General features: G+C 58.6%; 1 protein-coding gene across 17 annotated transcripts in view; it reads right to left on the bottom strand.

The window, feature by feature from the left end:
* Positions 1-2187: 2187 nt before the first annotated feature.
* The window catches only part of SH3BP2 (SH3 domain binding protein 2), a 43436-nt gene continuing 20459 nt past the window's right edge, over positions 2188-25164 (bottom strand). For 8 of the 17 annotated variants that reach the window (XM_003812951.6, XM_003812953.6, XM_063603496.1 and 5 more), the window contains 12 exons: positions 18361-18500; positions 16079-16181; positions 14384-14501; positions 13918-13988; positions 11894-11982; positions 11538-11606; positions 9083-9737; positions 7552-7660; positions 7253-7308; positions 6819-6900; positions 6182-6241; positions 2188-5535 (listed from right to left, as the gene is read on the bottom strand). In XM_003812951.6, coding sequence (XP_003812999.2) covers positions 5398-5535; positions 6182-6241; positions 6819-6900; positions 7253-7308; positions 7552-7660; positions 9083-9737; positions 11538-11606; positions 11894-11982; positions 13918-13988; positions 14384-14501; positions 16079-16181; positions 18361-18496 — 1686 coding nt within the window. In that variant the 5' untranslated portion in view covers positions 18497-18500 and the 3' untranslated portion in view covers positions 2188-5397. Of the gene's footprint in view, positions 5536-6179; positions 6311-6818; positions 6901-7252; positions 7309-7551; positions 7661-9082; positions 9738-11537; positions 11607-11893; positions 11983-13917; positions 13989-14383; positions 14502-16078; positions 16182-18360; positions 18501-19265; positions 19285-20755; positions 20978-24241; positions 24263-25164 lie in introns of those variants that run through there. The other 9 variants (XM_063603502.1, XM_063603501.1, XM_063603498.1 and 6 more) reach the window with 6 other exon arrangements.

Genomic DNA, 25164 nt, shown 5'->3' with positions numbered 1-25164 from the left:
GCACTCCAGCCAAGGCAATAGAGTGAGACCCTGTCTCAGAAAAAAAAAGAAAAGAAAAAGAAAAAGAAAAAGACAACAAGTTAAAAAATGGGCAAAAGATGATAGACACTTCACAGGAGACAAAATCAAAATGGTTAATAAAAACATAAAAATATGCTCAATCTCCTTGGTAATTAGCTAAATGCAAATTAAGGCCATAACTATACACCCCACCAGACTGGCAAAAGTGAAATGTCTGCCAAGGATGGGAAGGCAAGGGAATTCTGTTTTACTGCTGGTGGGCACGTAAACTAGAACAATATTTAGAAAGATCCTCATACCCTAGAACCCAGAAGTCAGACTCCTGAGTACAAACCCTAGAAAAACTTGTGCACCATTTGCAAAAAACACACGTGCATCAGAGACATGGACAAAACTGTTGCTAGCAGCATTGTGTGTAGTTACCCCAAACTAGAAACAAACCAACTGTCCATCTACAGCAGGCATGTCCAATCTTTTGGCTTCCATGGACCATACTGGAAGAACCGTCTCGGGTCATGCATAAAATACACTACCACTAACTATAGCTGATGAGCTAAAAAAAAAAAAAAATCGCAAACAAAAATCTTTATAATGTTTTAAGAAAGTTTACAAATTTGTGTTGGGCCACATTCAAAGGCATCCTGGGCTGCATGCATTGGACAAGCTTGACTGACAGTGAAATGAATCTGTGAACTACGATACAGCCAAACAATGGAAGTTTTTAGCAATGAACATGCACAAACTATACTACGCACAGCAACATGAATAAATCTCACAGACATAATAATGAGCCAAAGAAGCCAGCTGCCAGAATTTGCATCTGTATGATTCAAGGGGATAAAGCACAGAAACAGGAAAATACTGCAATGCCTGCATAATTGGGTGCTGAAGACTTTTTAGAAAAACAAGAACACAAGACTCACATAAGCCAGGGCAGAGAGGCCGGAAGTGACACTGTGAGGGGAGGGCATTTGGGTGCTGGCAAAACTATTTCCTGATGGTGGTTGCAGATCGTTCACTTCCTAACAGTGTGTTAGGTTGTGCATTTATGTTTTATTCACTTTTCTGTATGTTGTTTTATTCTGCAGGAAATGAATGAAAAAGGGATTCTGCCTCAGCTCTGAGCCCCTCAGAGTGGGGCCAGGGAAGAAGCAGACGGCAACGCCAGGGCAGCTGTCTGGCAGCCTGGAAGGCCTGCGAAGTTTCCTAGGGGTCCGAAGGAGGGTAGACAGGTAGGGGTCTGCTCTGTACCCATCAAATCTCCCTCCAGTGAGAATGGCTGGAAGATGGCTTAAAAGGGATCACCACTCACACACACTTCTGAGGTGGTGGGGGTTGTCTGTCAAGCATCTTCACGGGGTCACTGCCCCTCTTCCCCAAGGACAGGCAACCTCCTGGCACTGCCCCCTCAGCAGGCAGTCTAGGTGGAGGGAACGGCGCGTGCAGGCAGAGATAAGGCAGGGTGTGTGTGCGAGGTGCCCAGCGAGGGGCTTGATGCTGCTGGGTCACAGAAACAGAGTTTGTGGCCCTTCCCCCATTCCCCTCCTCTAGAGACAAGCACGGCCCTCCCATGTTCCTGGTGTGACCCTGGTGTCCTAGGCCATCCCTCCAGGGCCTGGATCACCCTCAAAAGCCTCTTCCCTGCTGAGCTTCAATCTGCCTTTCTATGAAATGGCCCCAATAAGCCCTGCCTGCCTCAGGGAACTAAGCCGCAGGTCCCAGGTCCCCCTCTCCCCCAACACCCACCCTCGCCCATCCTGAGGTGCAGGAAGCACCTCCCTGGGGCTGCGCTGAGCCTCAACCAGCAGGGGAGCTCCGCACAACGTGGCCCAGAAGGATCAGTGGGAACCGAGGTTTCTTCTGGTTCTAAAAACATCTTTTCAAGGCTGGGCGCCGTGGCTCGCGCCTGTAATCCCAGCACTTGGGAGGCCAAGGTGGGCGGATCAGTTGAGGTCAGGAGTTCAAGACCAGCCTGGCCAACATGGTGAAACCCCGGTTCCACTAAAAATACAAAAATTTGGCAGGCACCTGTAATCCCAGCTACATGGGAGGGTGAGGCAGGAGAATCGATTGAACCCTGGAGATTTGCAGTGAGCCTAGATCACGCCAATCCACTCTAGCCTGGGCGACAGAGTGAGACTCTGTCCCAAAAAAAAAGAAAAAATCTTTTCACAATACAAATCTTTATTAACGGAAGGCACGGGGCTCACCACAATCCTTCAGATGGAACCACAGGAAGAGAAGAAGCATGTTTCACCCTGGGCTGGGGGTGCTTCCCAAAGCCACTGGGGCCCTTTTCCCAAGCCCCAGAACTGAGCCCACCTGAACTCATCTTGAAGGTAGGTATGTCAGTGAGTCCTCTCAAAGCCTCAGTTTCCCTACCTATAAAATGAGGAAGCAGGACTGCCCCTAGGGCAGGGCCTAGGCCTCCTGCCAGCCCACCCTCACAGACCCAGAGGGCAACGCAGGGTGAGGCGGGGCAGTTTCACTCCCCAGTGCTGTGGCCCCCTTGGTTGAGTGAAAGCACCTCCAGAGCCCTTACCCTAGCCCTGGGAGCCAGGCAAGAGACCCCCACAATGACCATCAGAGGTCGTGAGGGGTGGCAGGGAGCCTGGCAGGGAGCCAGGCAGGGGCCAGGGTCTAGGCTCAGAGCAGTGAAGGATAGATAGGGTCACATGCCAGTTAGTGGCAGAGGTGGGACTTGAACCCAGGCCTCTGTGAGACTTGGTTCTCTCACCTGTAAAATGGGTCTAATAGCAGCTGCTTCTCCAAGCAAATGATGTCAAGCACCCAGCTCGGCACCTCACAGATGTGGTCAGTAAATGGTAATCCCAACCCTACCCTTATATGTGGACTAGAACATTTATGGCAAGTCTCGGGAGGTCATGGCAACTCCTCATGGCTCCTTCTTCATGCTGGAGGACCACGGCCTGCCCCTATCCCACCCCAACACACTCTTGAAACTGAGGCCCTCGGCCTAGAGCAGCTCACACAGAGGTGGACAGCTGTGCTAGCAGGTGCAGAGTCTGGGAGGCAAGGCTGGACCAGGGCCCCAGCTGGGCTTCGGGTAACCACAGGCCTCAACTGTCCAGTTGGCCAGAGGGACCTATCACCTGGCTCTGGGCCCCAGGATGCTTTAGCCACTTGAGCTCCTCCAGATGACCGTGTAAGTGAGATAAAGCAAAGGTGTCCTGGACTGCACCACTCACTAGCTCAGCACCCCAGGCACCAGGCTGGAAACCACATCTCGCACCCAATTCTCCATTTAAAAATTTTACAGGAAGGGGCCAGGCACAGTGGCTCACGCCTGTAATCCCAGCACTTTGGGAGGCCAAGGTGGGCAGATCACCTGAGGTCAGGAGTTCGAGACCAGCCTGGCCAACATGATAAAACCCCGTCTCTACTAAAAATACAAAAAATTAGCCAGGCGTGTTGGCGGGCGCCTGGAATCCCAGCTACTCGGGAGGCTGAGGCAGGAAAATCGCTTGAACTAGAGAGGTGGAGGTGGCAGTGAGCAGAGATCACGCCATTGCACTCCAGCCTGGGCGACAGGGTGAGACTACATCTCAAAAACAAAAAACTAAAATAATAAAATTTTACAGGAAGAGAAACTATGGCCACAGTGGGGAGTGGCATGACTCCCTAAGCAAGTTCAGGTCAGACAGGGCAAAGAATTCTGACTGCAGGGAGGAGGAATGGCTGGTTTTCCAGAGATAGATCAGAACAACAGAAGCTCCCTGTGCTCCAGCCTCGGCTGTGGTGCACTGACCTCTCACCCCAGGCAGGCTGAAGAGGAAACCCCTGCAGAGGTGGCCTTGGACACCTGGTTCCTGGAAGCAGCTGGCTGCCGTCATCTGCAGGGCCTGCAGTTCCACCGCACCCTATGGCCCCCTGGGGTCACAGCCTCCCACATCCGCTAACCAGCCTCATCACTTGTTTCCGCCAGCAAACCACAGGTCCCCAGAACACACCCAGGAGAAGGGGGCTGCAGGACCTTCTCCCCCAGTCAGTCACTGTCAGTGGGCCCAAGTGCTGACCTCAGTTTAGGTTTCCCTGACATAAAGTGCTAAGAAAAATCACAAGGATTCTAGGGTCCCTGCCAGCCCCTACCTCCCCGAGTCTGTTTCATTAAAAATCCAGCCTGGAAGGTGTGCCAGGGAGAGTGACCTGCTGGAACTCCATGGCAGAAAGTAAGGGGATGGATTGGGGCTGGGCCTGAGCCAGGTATTGCCTGGAAGACTTGGGCATCTGGGTACCACCGTCCCTACGCACCCTTGGCCTGCTTAGGGTCCACTGTTCCCATCCCATCATAGCTGTTACTTCCTCCAAAAAATCTTCCTGGAGCCCCCAGTCCCTGCACACCCAGCTGCCCTGGACACTGTGCCGTAAGCACCTCATACCCAGCTGTCCCCAGACTGGGCTGTGAACTCAGCCAGGCCAGAGGCCCCTGTCTGGAATGGGACCACGCATGCAGGAGGTACCCAATAACTGCTCGCTAATGCAGGGAATGAAGCAGCTGTAGCTGCAGGGCCTTCTAGCTCTGTAGCCCGCTCAGTGTATGCAAGTTCTGGAACGGGGACAGCCACTCAGGAGGTACCCAGTAACCAGGCACTAATGCAGGGAATGAAGTAGCTGTAGCTGCAGGGCCTTCTAGCTCTGCAGCAGCACTGCCCTGGCCTGACCTGAGGCAGCAGAACTGGTGAGTGGGGTGTGGGCTCCCAGCCCAGACTGCCCAAGTTTGGGTCCTGATCTGTTACTCGCTGTGCACCCTGGGGAAGTCACTCAGTGACCTGCACCCTGGAAGACAAGACAACCAACTGTTGGGGTTCCCGGGTACTGCTGCGGTCACCACTTAGACATCAGCATGGGCACCCAGTAAGCTGGTAATCCCCTCCTTCCCAATCAAGCCCCAGCCACCAAGGCAAAGCTCACTGCTGCTTTATTGGAGGCAACAGCCCCTACTGGAACCTGTGTCTTAGCGTTCCTGGGGGTCCCAGGGCCAGCCCCGGCCCCCACCCAGCTGCCCTGGCCCTGCCTGGCTCCCAGCCCACTTAGGGGTGAGTGTGATGGGGGGACCAGTGTTCCTGTCCTTGGAGCCCAGGCACAGCTTGGTCCTGGGTTTCTGGGATTGGGACAGGGCAAGTTAGTGTGGGGCAACAGAGTCCCTTCGTCCTCTGGAGCCTGGCGCCTGGTTCAGCCCTAGAACCCAGCCTGCTGGATGAGACTGGCTGGGTCCTACGAGATGTCCATCACAGAGGCCCTAGGCAAGCACGGCCTTGCTCCTGCTCACCCTCCCATGTGGGCCCGTGTCCGTCTGTGTGGCCTGGGGTCAGGGCCCCTGTGACTGCCTTGGCCTGGCAGCCACATGGACTGGCATCACCTAGGCCCAGTGTAGCCGTAGGGGTGCCGCAGCAGCAGGCTCTGGTGGCTGGGCAGCACGTGGGTGTGGTAGTGCTCCACCATGCTGCCCACACTCACAAACAGGACCTCGCCCTCCAGGTAGAACTTAGAGTCCTGTGGGGGAAGAGAGGGGGAGCATCAGCAGGGCCAGGCCACTCTGCGGCTCTAGGCCTCAGTCTCCCCATCTGTAAAACAAGGCAGCAGCAGCAACAGCGGCATCGCCAGGCTGGCCCCTGGCTGTCGGTGGTGCCCCCAAGGTGGCCTCCGCATCAGGCCTGTGCTCTCCATGTTCCCACCTCACTTCCCCTCCGTCCTCCATGTCCAGGAGCCTGCACCCAGAGCACTTCAGACAAGGTCAGGAAATGAACCTAGGCCAGGCACGGTGGCCCACGCCTGTAATCCCAGCACTGTGGGAGGCCGAGGTGGGAGGATTGCTTGAGCCCCAGAATTTGAAACCAGCCTGAGAAAGACAGTGAGACCCCTGTCCCCGCAAAAAGAAAAAGACAAGACAAGCAACCCAGGGTCTATGGCTGACTGCCCATCCCCACTAGGGTCAGTGGAGGACAAAGGTAGGCCAGGAGAGGAGGGAGGCTGAGCAGGAGGGGTGGGGGGTGAGCGATGGTGGAGGGGAAGGGGAGGGCGGTGTCCTGGAGGTGCCAGTCTCAGTCTACCCGCTGCCTATGCCTCATCAGGGAGATTCTGCCCTGCCCCTTGCCAGGCCATGCGGCCAGGGTCCCCGTCCCACTCAGAGCCCTCTCACCTTCTCAAAAATGCGATAGTTCCTCACTTTGTTAGAGGTTTCGTCCCACACAACCAGGACCTACAGGACGGAAGCGGGAGGCTGACGGCTCCCTGAGAAACAGCGGGACCAGCCTCGGGAGACCATGGGCTGGGGATAGGGGGGCAGAACCATCAAGGGTGGGTCCTGTGGCCCTCGGGGGGTGGGGAGGGACTCCAGACCACCTGCACAAGGACAGCGGGGACGACACTGGCAGCCCTCAGAGCGCCTCTGATGAGCAACAGCTCATAACCACCAATAACCACTCCGACACACCCGGGAGAGCAGGGCTCAGTGAGGCCACAACTTCACGCTCGGAGGGACACGGGCAGACCTGGCGTTCCCCTGCCCCATGTGGCCTCCCCCACCCCAGAGCATGAGCCCTACCCCACCCGAGTCCTGGCCCCCACTGGGAGGTGGCCATCATGGCCCCCAATTTGCAGCTGGAGATCTATTAGGGAATAGACTGGGGGGTGCTGCTGGGAAGAGAATTCAGCTGAGACACCAAGTAAGAGTCCACACGGGGAGTGGTTTAGGAACTGTGGAGTCCTGGGCCCACCCACAGCCTGGGTGTGTGGAGAGCCAGAGGGGCCCTGGGGCATCTTCCCCTGGTGCCTACCTTCCCCGACTTGGTAGAGGAGTTCCGAATGCAGTAGAGTCCATCCTGGGGCTCTCCCCGGGGGCTTGTGGCCTTGAACAACCTAAAATAAGACAGTCATATTAGCGGGTGAGTCCTCCTCGGGCAGCTTTCACACGGACCTTCCCGCCCCGCTCCCAAGCCTGGCTTTCTGTCCTCTCGCTGTTGTAGGTCTCAAGCACTGAGCACGTCGGGCTGCCGTGAGGCTGACAGAAGCAGCCCAGCAGAGCCCTGGCCAGCCAGGGTGCCAGCTGGGCATGGGACAGAGCAGGGAGGTCCACTCCTCTGGTTTCTGCTGCACGCAGGGCCATGAACTTGTGCCAGCAACTCCCCAACACGGAAGCTAGTGAGAGGGACACAGAAGCAGGAAGCCGGGCACGGCGGAGGACCCAGCACACACAGGGCTTTGTGCTGACCTTTCCACTTCGCAGGACTCCGTGGTGTTGACGAAGACCGAGTTGGGCAGTGGCACCTGCAAGAGGCTGACGGTGTCAGTGCCAACGTCGGAGTGATCCACCCGCACCACCACCCCCCGGACGGTGGCCACACGGTGCCGGGATCCGGGGCTTTACATGGTGCTGTGTCCCCCTAGGCTCCCGGGTTCTCGGGGGGTCCTTGCTCAGGACGGTCTGTGAGGGGCCGCCCTGGCCTATGGCTTTCCCACCACCTGTCCACCTACTGGCCACTGGGACCCGGGCTTGCTGCTCAGCCTTGCCTTCTCATAGTCCTCGTCTGAGTCGTCCCCGCCAGCGTCAGCCTGCGAGGGTTGCCGGGGCTTTTCAAAGGAGAAGCTCCTGAAACTCTGCCCATCGGGGGGTGATCGCCTGGAGGGGCAGGGAGAGGAAGGCAGGACCATTTCACTGTCAGACACGGGGCGGCCACCCTCTGCTCCCCTCCCCACTCCGCCCTCCGTGTGAGGACGGCAAGCTGCCTGCTATGGCCCCTGTGACCATAAAAAGCTCAGGACAACAGAGATCCGGGTAGGGCTCGTGCTGACTGCCCTGGGACAGCAGGAATCGCCCGACACCGGAGTCAGGGGTCAGGGCTGCCATGGATGCTGGCAAGGGAGTCCAGGGTTCCCGAGCTCAGTGTCATCACACCGTCAACAAGTGCTCTGGATGCTCGTGGGGAGGGGAGGTCCGGTCATGGCCAAATCACAGCCCACTCAGAGCCACAGGGGAGTGGACGTGAACTGGATGAACAATGCAGTGTGACCCCAAAGGACGCCCATGGCGTCCCTGCACGCCTCCCTGTGTGGCTAGCCGGTCCTGCTCAGCAAAGCCTCAAAGGCTCTAGGGAGGATTAACGGGCCACGCCAGCATGGGAGGCCAGCCTGTGGGTGAGGCTGAGCCCTGGAACCGCTATCCCCACAGTCATGGAAAAACGTGACTTCCGAACATCTGCACCTCTGCAGCCCTTGGTGAACTAGAACCACGAGTGTGACAAGGGCTGCTCAGAGGCACTTCCACACAGGCAGCAGGCATCTCAGAGGTGTTCGCAGAGCCGTGGGAGAAGGGCACCGTGGGCAAGGAATTCGGGGGTGTGCGTGCCGGCCAGCACACCCATGCGAAACCTGCCCCTCCAGTTCCTGGACCCTTTGCCTGCCAGGCAAGGCAGGAAGCCCACCTGGGGTCCCAGATGCCTTTGACCACAGCCATTGGCGTAACTCTGTGGGAGTGGGGGACAAACTGGTCTCCTGGCACTTCCCAGAAATAAAGCAGAAAGCATTTCAGCAGGATGCGGTGGCTCACGCCCGTAATCTCTACACTTTGCGAGGCCGAGGCAGGCGGATCACTTGAGACCAGGAGTTCAAGACCAACCTGGCCAACATAGTGAAACCCCTGTCTCTACTAAAAATACAAAAATTAGCCGGGCGTGTTGGCAGGTGCCTGTAGTCCCAGCTACTTGGGAGGCTGAGGCAGGAGAATCACTTGAACCCCGGAGGTGGAGGTTGCAGTGAGCTGAGATCGCACCACTGCACTCCAGCTTGGTTGCCAGCGTGAGACCCTGTCTCAAAAAGAAAAAAACCCAAAGCATTTCCAGCAAGCTTCAGGGCTGAGTCATGGACATGCTCCACGTTCCACCAAGGCGGACTGGAGGCAACAGGGAACCTTCCTACCCTTGCACCTGGTACCCCGTCGTGGGCTAAGAGTGCCAGGGGAGCGAGGTGGGCAGAGTGCCCGTCAGAGGCCAGGCCAGGGTCCCTGTAGCTGGAGGCAGGGCTTGCAGCCGCCACACAAACTCACTGGAGGTGCGGGAGCTGCGGCTTCTCTGGCCTGGGCAGGACTGCGGGCCGCACCATGGCCTCAGGCACGGGCAGCTTCAGCACAGGAGGCCGGGGAGCCACGGGGGGCACAAAGAGTCCGGGCATGGCTGCCTCCCTTGGGGGGTCCTCTTCAGCTGTCTTCAGGAACTTGGGCTTGTTGGCTGGCACAGGTGGGGGCTCAGATGTGGGTGGTCCTCGGGGGGACAGGTGGAAGGACTTGAGTTTGTCACAGTTTCTGGAGGTGGCAGTGGCCATGATGGCAGCACTGGAAGTGGAGCAGGCCCCGTGGCCAGGGATCCAGGGCTCCGGGCTGGGGCTGGCACTCTCCCGGAAGCAAGGGGGTTTCCGGAGGCCGGGTGCGGTGGGCATGGTGCTCAGAGGGGGATCGCTCATCCTTCGGGGGGTAGCAGGTACCCTGGGGCAAGGCTCAGCCCGCCTCGGGCACAGTGTGTCCCTCTTGGAGTCCTCAGCAGCCAGGCCAACATCTGGGAGGCCGTGCTTAGGGGGCGGGGGTGGCAGTAGGGGACCGGGGCCCTTGGAGGTAAAGGAGTGGGCCCGGGGCATGTCAGAGAAGGCTGGCTTCCTGGGCGTGGGCACTGGGGGTGGTGGGTAAGCCGGTGGGTGCATCAGGGCATCTGCAGAGCAAAGAGACCCGGGTTGGACCCTGACAGAGACTGGGCCAACACTATCCTCTGCTGGCAGTGGTCAGCCAGGCCAACCAGGAGTGCAACCCATGGTATGCCCACCCCACAGCCTGCCCACCCAGCAGCCCAGCACCCAGCACTCCCATCCTGCCTTCCCCAGGGTCCCAGACCACCCACCACCCCCAGCCCTCCCCATTCATCCTCCCTATGGCAGCCTGTGGACGCTTCCTGAAGCCTAGAGGACACCTGAGGAGCCCATCAGGTTCCCAGAGGTGGAAGGAAGAGAAAGGAAGAGAAGTCAAGAAGGATCTCAGGGCTCGGCTGGAGCGAGAGGGAGGACGGAATTCCCAAGGACAGGGGAGGGGAGCAGCTGGGAGGAAGGTGAAGGCCCGTGTTTGCTCAGAACATATCCAGAAAGCTGGGAGATGCCAGGGGATGCGGGGTCAGGGAATGTGTGCAGAGTTCAGAAATCCAGCCGGCAGCCTGCAGATGACCCAGGCTGTCACCCAGGGAATCCGGGAGAGGAGTGAGGTCTGAGTCCGGGGCATCCCTCATGGGGCCAGCACAGGAGCTGAGGAGAAAGAGGACCCCGGGAGCACGGGGCGCCTGGAGGACGGGCTGGTAAGGAACAGGGCAGGCGCCAGGCTGGTGTGGCTCAGGACTGAGCGCTGGAACTGGGAATGGGGAGGCCACAGGCGTCCTGGACGAGAAATGTTTTGGGGAGAGGATGAAGGGGGTACAGAGGGAGGGTGAGTGGAGCAGTAGCATGCAGGAGCACTGGTGGCTCCCCAGGCCCATCTCTAGCCTCACTGGGCTGCAGCTCAGGGCTGGGCAGACGGAGTCTGAGCTCACCAAGGCTTGGCCAGCCAGGCTAAGACGGAAGGCAGTAGTGTGTGGGCGAAGGGACAGGCATGGTGAACACTGTGAGACGAGAGCTCTGCATGGAAGGAAACTGAGGCAAGCGGCCCGCAGACCCTGGTGGGCTGAAGGACTGTTGGCACTGGGACCCCAGAGGGAAGGAGGGAGGGAGCGGCAGGAGAAGAGGGGCTGGACCCGGGAGCCTGAAGGTGGGAGGGGATGGGAGGCAGAGAGGATACGGGGTCAGGGGCTGGGGTCGGCAGAGGCCAAGTCAGTGAGGACAGGAGGCTGGAAAACAAGGAGGCAGGGCGGACGCAGGGAAAATGGAAGGATCAAGGATCAGCCCCAGACATGAGGAAATTGACAAGATAAGGGGGCTGGAGAGACAATAGGGAGGGAGGAAGGGAGGGAGGGGACAGAGGAGGACAGAGACACGTCCTCCCCACCCAGCTCGTGCTTCCGTCATCCACGTGTGACCACCTGTATCAGCCTGTCTCTTTGACTAGGCCGTGTGCTGCAGGAGGTAGGTGGACACTGGGATGGGATGGGGTGGGGTGGGACAACGACCTGGCCTGCAGCAGTGTCCACACAAGCTGGCAGCCATGGGGACATGGACCTGCCCTGAGCCTGCGCGCTCCTCAGCGTCCTTCCTTCCCCATGCTTATCCCCCAGGGCCACCCCGGCTCCACCTGCCACTTATCGCCATGTGCCTGTCCCTCCTCCTGGGAGGTGGGAGGAGGAAATGAGCAGGGGTGGCAGCAGCTATACCTCTTCTGCTCCAATCCTCATAATACTTGGGACACAGCAGGGAAGCGGAAGCCACCCAGAGCGGTACCTGGGCCAGCATCCCCAGCCTCGGAGGGGCTCTGCTCCCGGTCCCGGCCCCTGCTTCCTACACACCCAGAGCTCCCCGGGCCCACCCCCCCCACCTACCCTCAAGCCTTCCGGGCTCCGGGGAGTCGGGCTCCAGGTAGGAGTCATCCTCATCGTCGTGCTCATAGTCTGCATGGGGTGGGGCGGGTGGTGAGAGCCAAACCAGCCCAGGCCCAGTCTCCGAGCAATGCTCCCTGCATGGGGCTGAGTCCAGGAGGCAAGGGGCAAGCACCCGCTGGGAGGACTGTGAGTCCAGACCCTGCCGCTGAAGGCCAGAGCCCAGGGATGCTACTGCGCACTGCCAAAGGGCCAGAGCAAGGAGCACAGCCGAACACACCTCCCTCCCCTCCACAGCGGCCAAGAGGAGGCCAGGTGGGGAGAGGCGAACGGGCAGTGGACGCGGAGAAAGACCTCACCTTCATTGTCCGTGGGGTACGGGGAAAGGCTGATATCCACAGGCCGCTCAACTGCGCCGTAGAAGCTGTCTGTGTCCGAGCTGGAGTCGCTGCAATGCAGGATGCGTTGGGGCGGACGGTGAGCACCAGGCCTGGGAGGTCCCTTGATGCTCACACAAAGGTACACACAGGCACACGCGGATACACGGACAGATACACAGATGCACACACGGATACACTGACAAACACATGCACACATGGTTAAGCTGACAGACACACACATGCACACACGGATACGCTGACAGACACACACATGCACACATGGATACGATGACAGACACACACATGCACACATACTCTGACAAACACACAGATGCACACGTGCACACACAAGCACACGCAGGAACACAGGCACACAAGCATGGATATATATACACAAAGACACAGGGACACGCGCAGACATGTAGACACACAGACACAAGGACTCTGTCACACAGACATGGAAGTATACAGATAAACACAGATACAGGACAAGCACAGATGTTCACACACAGACAAGCGACACGCGGACACGCACACACAAACAAGCAACACGCGGACATGCACACACACAGAGCAACACGCGGACATGCACACACACAGAGCAACACGTGGACATGCACACACACACAGAGCAACACGCGGACATGCACACACAAACACAGAGCAACACGCAGACATGCACACACACACAGAGCAACATGCAGACATGCACACACACAGAGCAACGTGCAGACATGCACACACACAGAGCAACACGCAGACATGCACACACAAACAGAACAACACGCGGACATGCACACACACAGAGCAACACGCGGACATGCACACACACACAGAGCAACACGCGGACATGCACACACAAACAGAGCAACACGCAGACATGCACACACACAGAGCAACACGCGGACATGCACACACAAACACAGAGCAACACGCGGACATGCACACACAGAGCAACACGCGGACATGCACACACAAACACAGAGCAACACGCAGACATGCACACATAAACACAGAGCAACACGTGGACATGCACACACAGTTACAAGGACAGACAGAAGAACTGGAGGCTGTGGTGCCTCCACTAGGTGCCCCTCCTGGCCCACAAGGATGGCCGCCCTGACTGTGCCCACGTCTCCACCTGCTCCTGCCTCAAGAGGGCTTGGGCGACTCTGGGCTGGGCCCGAGGCTGAACAGCTTGGACCAGGGGACAGGAGCCCGGGGTCAGGCAGGGACCTGCAGGGCAGCCTTGGCTGTGCCCAGCCCTCCCTGGGCCTCCTGTCCCCACCTGTGAAAGGACAGGAAGGTTTGTTCCCTCCACATCGTCTCGGGCCAGGGAGTCCCAATCCAGAGAGCATCTGCTGCACGTCGGGCCAGCTCACGGGGGAGGCTGCCAAGGCTCACACTGCCCAGCGGCGCCCCGCCGGGAGAATCATTCTGGTCTCACTCTGAGTGAGCCAGGGTGGGCGTAGGGGGCTGGGAACCCAAAGTGCCCAGCTGCTGCCATGCCAGGCCTCCCTGGTGGCAGGCGTATAAACACACATGATCCCCTAACAGGAACTACCCACGGCGGCAACACAGAAACAGATGTGACAGATGGGGCTGGAGGTAGACAGGAGCAGAGAGATGCATGCACACCTGTGCATGTCTGTGTGTGTGTGCATGTCTGTGTGTTGCTCTGTGTTTGTGTGTGCATGTCTGCGTGTTGCTCTGTGTGTGTGTGCATGTCCGCGTGTTGCTCTGTGTGTGTGCATGTCCGTGTGTTGCTTGTGTTTGTGTGTGCGTGTCCACGTGTCGCTCGTCTGTGTGTGAACATCTGTGCTTGTCCTGTATCTGTGTTTATCTGTAGACAGGAGCAGAGAGACGCAGCCCGGCTGGCACCTCCAGGAAACCTTTAAGGACGGAATTCTATGCCAAGCCCGGGGCTGGGAGGCGGACACCCGGGTCAGGCCCAGACGCCCCAGGGACCCTCACTGCCCGGTATGCCCTGGGCCCGGGCTCACCTGGTGTCCAAGGGCAGGTCTTTCTTTTCGTGGAAGTGGCCAATCTCCCTGCGCAGCAAGGCCATCCAGCTCTGCAGGTCAGCGGGGCTGTGGTGGGCACGGTGCCACCAGGGTGGGCCCCACCGCACCCCTCCACCTTCACTGCCCTGCCTGCTCTGCTGTGACTCCCAAGGTCAGAGGAGGCGACCCGGCTGGATACAACATGGCTGTGTGGCTCCCCTCAGCCCACAGGGGCACCTCCCAGGACAGCATGTTTCTTGTGTGGGCGCTGGCACCAGGCTCTGGGCATGGGGATGGAGCTGGGGCGGCACCCACCCAGCTGCCTGTGTCCCAGCCACACCTTCTCTTTGCCCGGGACTGAGAGGCCAGCGCCCCAGGACCAGCGAGCCCCCAAGGCAGGTCCAGCCTGGTGCCTGCAGGCCCACACCCCCAGTCACCTTGCACTCGTCCCTGGACCCCCAGTCACCTTGCGCTCCTCCTCGGAGGAGGCCGAGAAGAACCACGTGCGGTGCTTCTTGCTGATGTGGATGATCTTGAAGGGGAAAACGTTGTTGGACGTGGTCTCCTCAGCCGCCCGCATCACCCTGCGGGCACAGCGCCAGGGGTCACGGCCTGGTTCACAGCTGTAGGGATGGCCTTCCCACAGCACCCCCCTGTGAACACGTCTCGGCACCAGCACCACGCCCCAACGGAAGAGGGCAGATCTGGGTGGGCCCTGGCTGCTGATGCTCCCAGTAGTGAGCTTCATGCCCAGGCAGGCATAAGGGGGCATGGAGGGGCATGGAAGAGGGGTGCTGGGTGGGCTTCGTGGGAGCAGCAGTGCACAGGAGACAAGGACAAACCTGCCTCGATGCCCGCCAATGCCACTTTACATGGACGCCACCCTCCCACCTCTGGCCCCATTTGCGCAGGCCTGCTTGGCCTCCCTGGGGTACCCCACAGGGCTCCGTGCCCCTGAGGCCCAGCAGCAGCCCTAAGTGCATTTCAGGGAATGACTCGTGCCTGCTCTGTGGCCCACTCACACAGCCAGGATGTGGGGTTTGCGCTGAGTTTATCACGTGGGGAGCCCTGCCAGCCAGGCACCGGGGCAGGTGCACTTATACGGCCCATAAGAGCCTGGCCAAAACTCCTCAGGCCCAGCATTCCCTGACAGGCTAGACAATTCCCTGGGGCATGATTGCATCTGCCACTGGGCCCAGGGTTCATGGCATGGCTGGCACATGCTGGAGGCCGGAAGGCGCTGTGTCTGTCTGCGGAAAGGGAATGACCTTCCCCAGGAGACCCCGGAGCTCTGTGCCAGCATGGGGGCCTGGCACCGGGCTGGGTGCTCTGGCAAGGCTGCTCTACCAGGCCTGTGGCCAGGGTGCAGGCCGGGGCCTAGAGTCACTCCGAAGGTCCCAGTTCCACTACTGATACCATGTGACCCTTGGTTCCTCATAGGCAGGAGGGGCTGGGCCCTTAAGGGGTGGTAAGAGGCAATAGATAAATGCAGTGGGGTGCAGGGCTCCGATGGGATAGCAACCAGAACCAGAGCTGGGTGCCAGCATTAACCCTCTGTGTGGGCCCCAGGCCATGGGCTGTGCCAGTGCACTCCGCCACCCACATGCCACCTGGCCACCGCCCACCTGCCTGTTAGTGCGGAAGGCCCTCCAGGGCAGCTCATGGCCCATCACTGGATAGAGCCCAGCCCAGGACATGCGTGAAGCTGGAAACTGATCCCGGCCTGGGAGGACCCTGGGGCAGGGAATCCTAGGGCCCAGCCTCTGTTTGGGACAGGGCCTGGGCTGGCTGGGGTCTGGGCTGCCTGGAAAGAGGTCATGGTGGGTGAAGGGGCAAGGTGGGGAGGGAGGAGAGATGCAGAAGTCACTGGGTGGTGGCTGAGTGGAGACTCTGGAGAGCAGGCTGTCCAGGCCTCTGGGACTTGTGCACAAAGCCACAGGAAGACCCTGGCACCCCCGAGGTCCTGCGCCTGAGGGCAGGACACGCGGAGAGGGCGAGGCACTGTGGAGGCTGGGCGGGGAGGACAGGGGATGGGCACGAAGGCTGCTTCGGGAAAGCACTTTCCTTGGGCGGGAATAAGGGGCAGGCCCAGCTGGGGCTCTGCTGGGAGGGACCCGCTGGCTGTGGGGGCCCGAGGTCAGCAGGCAGGTCGGGCACTTACCGGTTATAACCACTCAGGGAGAAGGCGCCCTGCGGGGAGGCGGAGGTGCTGCTCTTGAAGTAGTAGACGCAGCGTTTGTGGATGATGACAAAGCGCAGGGGCCCTGTGGGAGGTGGCAAGGGCAGGAAGGTGAGCCTGGAGGGGCGGCTGCCAAGACCCACTGTGAGGACCCTCCACAGGGCAACTTGGGGCCAGGCCTCCTGCCTCCAAGCCTTACCAAATGGAAGAGCAGGGAGCAAGGCTGGCATGCTGCCCCCTCCCCAGGAGCCCACTCTGGGGCCAAATACGGAAAAAATTGTAGGCACACAGGCTAGCCCCAGAGTGCCACCCGAGGGCAGGCCTGGCTGCCCACAAAGAAGGGGTAGATTTGGGGGGCTGTGTGGAGCCAGCATGAGGCAAGGCAGAGCCAGGACCAGAGGCCCAGGAAGGCCACAGCTGACTTGCTGGGTGCTGCAGGGCTGTTGGAGGCTCCCACTACCCCAGAGCTAAAAGAGGGGGACTAAGGCCAGGTGCAGTGGCTCACGCCTGCGATCCCAGCTACTCAGGAGGCTGAAGCAGGAGAATTGCTTGAACCCGGGAGTCAGAGGTTGCAGTGAGCCAAGATCGTGCTACTGCACTCCAGCCTGGGTGACAAGAGTGAGACTGTCTCTAAAAATAAAAGATGGGGTGAGCCTGAGCAACATGTGAAACCCCATCTCTACAAAAAATACAAAACTTAGCCGGACACGGTGGCATACATCTGTAGTTCCAGCTACTTGGGAGGCTGAGGTGGGAGGATCATTTGAGCCCAGGAGGTCGAGGCTGCAGTGAGCTGTGTTCGCACCACTGCACTGCAGTCTGGGTGACAGAGTGAGACATAAAAATAATAAATAGGCCAGGCGCGGTGGCTCATGCCTGTAATCCCAGAACTTTCGGAGGCCAAGACAGGATCACTTGAAGTCAGGAGTTCGAGACCAGGCTGACCAACATGGTGAAACGCTGTCTCTACTAAAAATACAAAAATTAGCTGGGCGTGGTGGCACACTCCTGTAATCCCAGCTACTCAGGAGGCTGAGAAAGGAGAATTGCTGGAACCCAGGAGGTGGACGTTACAGTGAGCTGAGATCAAGTCACTGCACTCCAGCCTGGGCAACAGAGCAAGACTCCATCTCAAAAAAATAAATAAATAAATAACAAAAATAAATAAAAAATAGGCTGGATGCAGTGGCTCACACCTGTAATCCCAGCACTTTGGGAGACCAAGGCGGGTGGATCGCTTGAGCTCAGGAGCTCCGGGCCAGCCTGGGCAACATAATGAAATTCCATCTCTACAAGAAATTAAAAAAAAATTAACAGGGCATAGTGGCATGCCTATAGTCCCAGCTGAGGGGATCACCTGAGCCTGGGAGGTTGAGGCTGCAGTGAGCCATGATCATGCCACTACACTCCAGCTTGGGCAACAGAGCAAGACCCTGTCTCGAAAAAATAAAATAAAAGAGGGAGACTCAGGAGCCCGGAGAGTTTGCCAGTGAGAGCCACTGGTGTGGGGCCACCCCTAGGTGGAAAGTTACACTGAAACCACCCTAGCTCCACTGCCCCAGCCCTGTCCCAGGCTGGGGGACAAGCCAGTTACAGCTCCTCCAAGGAGGCTGTCTGTGCAAAGAGGAGAACAGCTCAACCAGTGCCCGTACAGGAACCAATCAGTCCAGCCTGGACATCTCAACCAGGCGGCCCAGGACCAGGGAGTCCCTGGCAGAGGGCACTGCTACTGCAAAGGCATGGAGCACCTGCTGCTCAGGCCCTGTTGCTCTTGGCCTTCAGTATCTCAGCATTTGGGTATCTCTCAAGCCTGAGGGCTGCTTCTTCCTCCCAGCCAGCTGTCCTGGGGGCCAGAGCCTGGGTCTTGTGCAGCTCCAGAGGTCCAGCACCCAGCCAGGACTTGACACATAGGTTCACTGTGGGCGAAGTGACCAACTAACTCACTGAACATTCACGGATTCAGTGAGGGCAGCACCAGAGGCCAGACCTACCTGGCCACCTGTGGTCCCCAGGTCCTGGCTGCAGGCTGCAGCTCCCCTTGCCAGCTGGCCAACACTGTGCACCACCCCGGACCCTGCTACAGTCCTGGGGGCTAGGGAAGTCAACCTCTGCTTCTCCAGGGGTGCCAGCCACCAGAGAGGGAATGGGAAAATCCAGAGGGCACACCATGTGAGGAAGCAGAGGCTTGGAGAGGATGCTTACTTACATGGCTAGCCCTGCCCCCATGCCCTCCTACTGTGCACCCTACCACCCCAGGGACTCACATTTCAGCAGCTGCAGCTGGGTACCGCCCTTCTTGTGCAGGTAGCCAGCCTTGGCCACGCCCCCAGGCATGGTTAGCAGGTTCTGGGCACCAATGGCCTTCATAGGGACAGGCCAATGCATCTCTTCAGCCGCCATGAAGCTGCAATAAAGGACAAAGGCACGTGGCTCAGCTACGGTCAGGCAGGAGATGGCTGAGCCAGGGCGCTCAGGGGGACATTGCCAAGATCCAGGACACAGCTTGGAGGGTAGGGCCATGACAGGCAAGGAAACCCCTTTTCTGAGGGCCTTGGGCTTCCAGGTGGGACCCCAGGGAGAGACAGAGCCACCTGCTCCACTCAGTCAGCCCCTGGTCCACTCAGCCACACACCCAACTCCAGGATCCTGAGCGCTACGTGCAGCCCTTTCTCTCCACTGGTTCATTCTGCACACAGCCACTGAGCACAAGGCCCCATGGGGGCTGGGTAGAGATCAACGAACTCAGAAAACAGCCAGCCCAGATAAGTCAGACCTCAGGCCATAACTACTTCAAGTCCCAGTGCCAGGTGAACCTATAAGGGGCCTAGACAGGAAGAAGGCAAGTGAGCAGCCAAGAGCCCCCAGTTCCCAGGTCAAACGACCTGGGCTCCCATCCTGGTGTGACTTTCTGGGAGATCCCAAGCCTCAGATGCTGGAGGACAGAGTGGACACCCAGCCCAGCACACAGCACACTGCTGTCAGCAGTGGTCGTGACCACCATTTGGTGGGTTGGCTGCTATCCACCCCACCAGCCCAGGATATCACTCCCCTTCCCTCTGAGCCCAAGCGAGAACCACACAGTCAGTGGAGGACCAGTGACTGCCTTGGGGCTAACCCAGGCCCACGGGACCCAACATCATGACCTGCCCCCTACTCCAGCCCCCCTTACTCATGCTCCAGCTGCTCTCCTTGAGATACACCATGCTGTTTAATGCTTCCTCCTCTGCCTGAAATGACCTCCACCCCTTCCCATGCAGAGAACTTCTACTCATCCATCAAGACCCAGGTTAAGAGTCTCCTCTTCTGCTAGGCACCCTCATTGCCCACTTAAATACAGCATCTTCCTCATCTCTTGTCCCAGTGAACAGTACCCCCCCACCCTGCACTGTTTGGTCTGTGCCTGCCCTCACTCCATCCTGGGTAGGGTCCCTCCTGTGGCCCCAGTGGAGTTGGGTGGGAGCAGGCCTGTGGCCAGTGTCCTGTTAAGCCCTTAGTGGAGCAGCTAAGGTCAGACCCAGATGCCCAGTGGGGCTGGGACTGCTTCCACTACAGCTCCAACCCCAAAAAACATACATAAAGAAAACTAAGCCAGGGCAACATAGCAAGACCCTATCTCTAAAAAAAATTTTTTTTTAATTAGTCAGGCATGGTGGGGTGCATCTGTAGTCCCAGCTGCTCTAGGAGGCTGAGGCAGGAGGATCACTTGAGCCCAGGAGTTTGAGGCTGCAGTGGTCTATGATCGTACCACTGCACTCCAGCCTGAGCAACAAAGTGAGACACTGTCTCTATAAATAAATAAAATAGCCGGACGCAGTGGCTCACGCCTGTAATCCCAGCACTTTGGGAGGCCAAGGCAGGCGGATCACTTGAGCTCAGGCATTCAAGGCCTGCCTGGGCAACATATAGAGACCACCATCTCTAAAAAATAATTAGCTGAGCTTGGTGGTGCACACCTATAGTACCCGGAGGAGGCTAATCCAGGAGGATCGATTGAGCCAGGAGTTCCAGGAGGCAGTAAGCTATGATTGGCCACTGCTCTCCAGTCTGGGCAACTGAGCTGGAGCTAAAATTAAAAAATTAAAAACAAAATAAATAAAAAGAAAAATACTCTCTGCTTTTAGCAAACCAGCACCCTCCAACAAAAGTGTAAGAGGAAGTCTTCAAGGCATCAGGCTGTCTTCTGCCGGCCTCGGTCTGGGTCACCCGGCTGGACCCCACCAGCTCCTTCTGCACCCAAAGACTGCCCCTCTGGGCAGGGAGGGGTCAGGGGCGGGTCCCAGCCGCAGGACCCCCAACCACAGGCCAAGGTTTGGAACAAAGGCGCCGCCACACCCCGCCGCCCGCCCTACCGCGCCCGGCCCGAGGGAGCCCCGCAGTGGGGATGGAGGAGGGAGCCCCGCAGTGGGGATGGAGGAGGGAGCCCCGTGCCCAGTCCGCCCGCGGGGAGCTGCCCGCAGACCGACAAGCCCCGTGCCGGCCTGAGTCCCCCATCCGCCCTCCGGGACGGTCCACGCCCGCCTTTGTTCCCCCAAGAAGCGCGTGGGCGACCAGCAGCGCCCGGGGCTCGCGGCCCTGGTCCAGGGGCTCGGGGTGCGGGGTCCAGAGCCGGAAGCTCGCGGCCCGGGTCCCGGGGCTCGGGGGCCGGGGCTCGGTACTCACGGCGTCCACGCGGCGGGCATGGCCGGCTTCCCCGGGGCGGTCCACGCCCGCCTCCCCTGCGAGCACCGGCACGGCCCCGGGCCGCGCCCCCCGGCCGCCGCCGCCTCGTCCCGGGCGCCCGCCTCCCGCCGGCCCCAGCTCCGCGGCCGCGGCCCGGAGCCCGCCATGCCCGCCGGCCCTGGCCTGGCAGCCGCCGGCTCCTCCCCTCTCGGCGGGGGACTGGGCGGGCAGGTGAGGATCCCGGCGCGCCCCTCCCGGCCCCGCCCCCTGCCGCGTCACCGTGCGCGGGAGGCACGTGAGCCCCCTGCGGGCCTCAGTTGCCCCACGCTGCAAGGAGGTTGGTGGGCGCTTGGGACAGGAGGCCCACATCTGTTGGTGCAGCCCGGAATCAAGAAGCCTTCGATGCAAACGAGGCCTCCCGCTCCACTCCCCCAACACCTGCCAGTCCACACAGCTTGGTTGGAAATCCACGGCGGGCGTGGGAGCCTCGGCTCTGAGGCCCCGCCCAGGTCCCATCCCGCCGGGCCCTTGCAACCAGCTCCCTCGGGAAAGTGGCCTCTGCAAAACGGCACCTGCATGGAGGGCGGCAACGGGGCAAGGGATCGGGCACGTGCCCCGCCCTCACCTTCTCCACTTTCCTGCGGGACTCCATGGGCCTCCAGCCCCGGATTCTCCAAGGAGCCAGGGGTCTGGTCCTTGGCACCTCCCACCTGCTTGCCCAAACGCAGGCGCCTCACCCAGGAGAGTCCCCTGGGGTGGCCAAAGGCCGGCAGAGGCCCTTGTTGGCCTCCCAGGCATCCTGCCTCCTCCATCTTCCACCTGCAAACAGGCTGCCACCAAGATGGGCCAGATGCAGGTGTGGCTCTAACAGCCTGGGCCCGACCCTACCTAGCTGTCCATCCTGGGCACCCACCCTGGTTTCAAGGCCCCACCTCAGGCCCGCTATCTGGACTTCTTCCCACTGCACCCAGCCTTCGAGGCTCTGTCCCATCTCTGTGCCTCTGTTCTCAGTGCCCTTGTCTGGCCTGCCTCAAGGATCCCACCTCCTTCCAGCCGCCCTGCCAGGCCCCTCTCCATTGCCTCTTGGCAACCCCCTCCACTTCCTCTCCTCAGGCTTCCTCTGCCTCCAGCCCCCTCCACCCAGCACAGAATCAACACGCACACCATTCCCATCACTGCTCAGTGCTAAACCTCTAGGGCCTCCTCATGCCAACCTGGCCCTTCCTGATTCAGCCACTCCTGCCCTCTACCTTCTGTGCTCTTACGCCAGCCAGACCCTATGGCTCCAGTTACCTGAATCGAGCAGGCACCCACTTGCAGGCCTCAGCCCATGCTGTTGCCACAGCCTAAAGTTGAAACTGAACTAACCCAGCCATCAAGAGTTGGCTCAAAAGAACATGGATCCTTCACAAACTTCCAGAAAATAGAAGAGGAGGGAACTCATTCTATGAGGGCAGCATTATCCCAATACCAAAACCAGACAAAGACATCACAATAAAACTACAAACCAATATCCCTTATGGGTATAGACATAAACATCCTCAACAAAATACTGGCCAACTGAATCCTGCAACATATAAAAGGGATTCTACACCAAGACCATGTGGGATTTATCCCAGGAATACAAGGATGGTTTAATATTCAAAACAATTAATGTAATACACCATATCAATAGAATAAAGGACAACCACATGATTTTGATAGACAAAGAAAAAGTGTTTGACAAAATTCAACACTCCTCCATGATAAGAACAGTCAACAAACCAGGAATAGAAGGGAAGTTCCTCAATCTGATAAAGGGTTCTATGAAAAACCCACAGCTAACATACCTAGTGGTAAAAGACTGAAAGTTTTTCCCCCAAGAACAGGAACAAGGAAAGGATGTCTGCTCTACTTCTATTCAGCATAGTACTGGAGATTCTCACCAGAGTAATTAGGCAATAAAAAGAAATAAAAGGTATCCAGAATGGAAAGAAAGAACAATTATTCACTGATTAGATTATTTTACATACAGAAAATCCCAAGGAATCCACTTAAAAATTATTAGAATAGCCATGCGCAGTGGCTCACGCCTGTAATCCCAGCACTTTGGGAGGCTGAGGCGGGCAGATCACCTGAGGTCAGGAGTTCGAGACCAGCGTGGCCAACATGGTGAAACCCCCATTTCTACTAAAAATACAAGGTGGCAGGCACCTGTAATCCCAGCTACTTGGGAGGCTGAGGCAGGAGAATCGCTTGAACCCGGGAGGTGGAGGTAGCAGTGAGCCGAGATTGCGCCATTGCACTCCAGCCTGGGGAACAAGAATGAGACTTCATCTCAAAAAAAAAAAAAAAAAAAAAAAAATTATTAGAATAAATGAGCAGCAAGGTGGCAGGATATAAGATCAACATACAAAAATCAATTCTATTTCTATATACTAGCAACAATCCAAAAATGAAAGGAAGAGTTAGTTCAAGTGTTCCCTTTTCCAGGCAGTCTCCCATAACCTCTCTGGAGTCCTGTGTCCCTCCCTTGGGACTAGCATAGCCTTCTCTGCCCCTAACACTGACCACACTAGTTGGTCATTGTCTCCCATCCTCACTAGCTCAGACCCAGCCCAGGGGGGACACCCAGGTAGCCCCAAAAGAAGGATGGAATGTTCACCCTGTGGGTGACAGGGACTGCAACTTGCCTGGAAGGCACAGGAAGCTGAAACAGAGCCCCTACCCTGGGGCATCACACCCCACTGTGCCCCCGCCACCCAAAAGCTATAAGACCTGGCCTGTGTGTCAAAGTGGGAGGAGCCACTGTGAGGACAGATGGAACCCACCACCTCCTCCTGGCTCCACACCTGGACAAGGCTCAGCAGGAAGAGTTACAGGGACAGGTTACAGTCCTACATGGGTCCAGCTCAGTGGCCAGATAGGGGCAGGCCTGTGAGGGGCTCGTTCCTGCCTGGCTGCTGTCCCGCTGTGGGCAGGATGAAGGCTCTTAGGTGATCATCAGCTGACCCTGGGCAGGGGGGCAGGTCATGACAAGGGCAGGTCATGTGGCACCCTCACCTCCCCTGGGAATTCCTCGCTTCAGGGACAGACGCTGACACCCACAGCCCCTCTCCAGAGGAGGGGCCATTCAAGGGGAAACCCACCCCTGCCACCTTACTATCCTCTGCCCCACCTGGCCCTGCCCTGTGCCAGGGGGTGATACCTGGCCAGGAGCCCAGTGCCAGGCCAGGCTGAGAGCAGAAAGGGGAAAGGTCGGCTGAGGCTGAGGGTGATGACGGGCCATGGAGGCCGTGGTGACCATGCTGCTCTTGGGGAAGTTCAGCCCAGCTCACAGAATCTGGCCCCACTTGTGCTCGGGAAAACCAGGGGGCATCCCCAAGGAGCACCCACACTCCTAGCTGGCCAGGCCTCCCTGGCTGTGCTTCCCAGTGCCCAGCCCCTCTTCCAGGGACCTGATGGTTAAATTCCATTCATTCATCCCAGGGGACTCCACAGGCCTACCTGCCAGCTCTCTGGGTGCTTCAGTCCCTTCCTCTGTAGAGGCAGACACCCTGGGGGGACCTGTCACCATGCTGCTGCGGTGTCGGCTGAGTTAACATGGGCAGGAGCTGTGAGGGAGAGTGCTGAAGATCTGGGTTCACATCCTTCCTGGGGCCCCTTCTTCCCCTGAGCCCCCACCTCCTCCAGTGTAAAGTGGGTATGGAGGAGTCCACTCTCAGAGTCCCCTGACACCTCTGCAGCTGCTCTCTGGAGCAGGGCTCTGGAGACACATGGGCCAGCGTTGGGTGGCCAAAGCTGGTGGTGGCTGCTGGGCTCCATGAGCCCTTCCAGAAAGTATGTGATCTTTGCGTGTGTGCACACGTGGAGATTTGCATTTGAGCCTGTACACGTGTGCGTGTGTGCGTGTGTGTGTGTGTGCACATGCACATTAGGGAAAACGGGGCACCTGGGATACACTCTCCAGGTCTCTGTCTGTGCTCCTCTCCCTACCTTCTCTCAAAGTTGCAATTGGTTCAGGTGACCCCAAGGCCTGAGGCTGCTGCGGTGGGGGGGCAGAGCAGTCAGGTGAAAAGTGCTCAGTCCCACAGAGACACCCCATCGGGTTCCATTTAATGCAGGCTCTGTGGCTCCCACCACCCTGGGGCCCCATGAGCCCTGTGGCGTGTGGTCATGGCCTGTGCAGGCCCTCATGTGCGCTGTGTCTCTGCACACCCAGCTAATGTCACCGGTGGTGCACTCACACAGGACGTGCACATGAGCTGCATGGCTCGCATGCACACAGGCGTGAGCCCCTGCATAGGAGCAGTGTGGGGGCTCTGGGAGGCTGGGCTCCTGCAGGATCATCCTGGCTGTGGTGAGGGAGCCAGCACCTCATGTGACCACAGGGTCAAGTAGTGGTGATCAGGTTGGCCCCATTTGTGGGA

Source organism: Pan paniscus, chromosome 3, assembly GCF_029289425.2.
Source record: "Pan paniscus chromosome 3, NHGRI_mPanPan1-v2.0_pri, whole genome shotgun sequence".
Lineage (NCBI taxonomy): Eukaryota > Metazoa > Chordata > Mammalia > Primates > Hominidae > Pan > Pan paniscus.
Note: the sequence above shows the minus strand (reverse complement) of the source record. Positions and strands in the feature narration are given on the sequence as shown.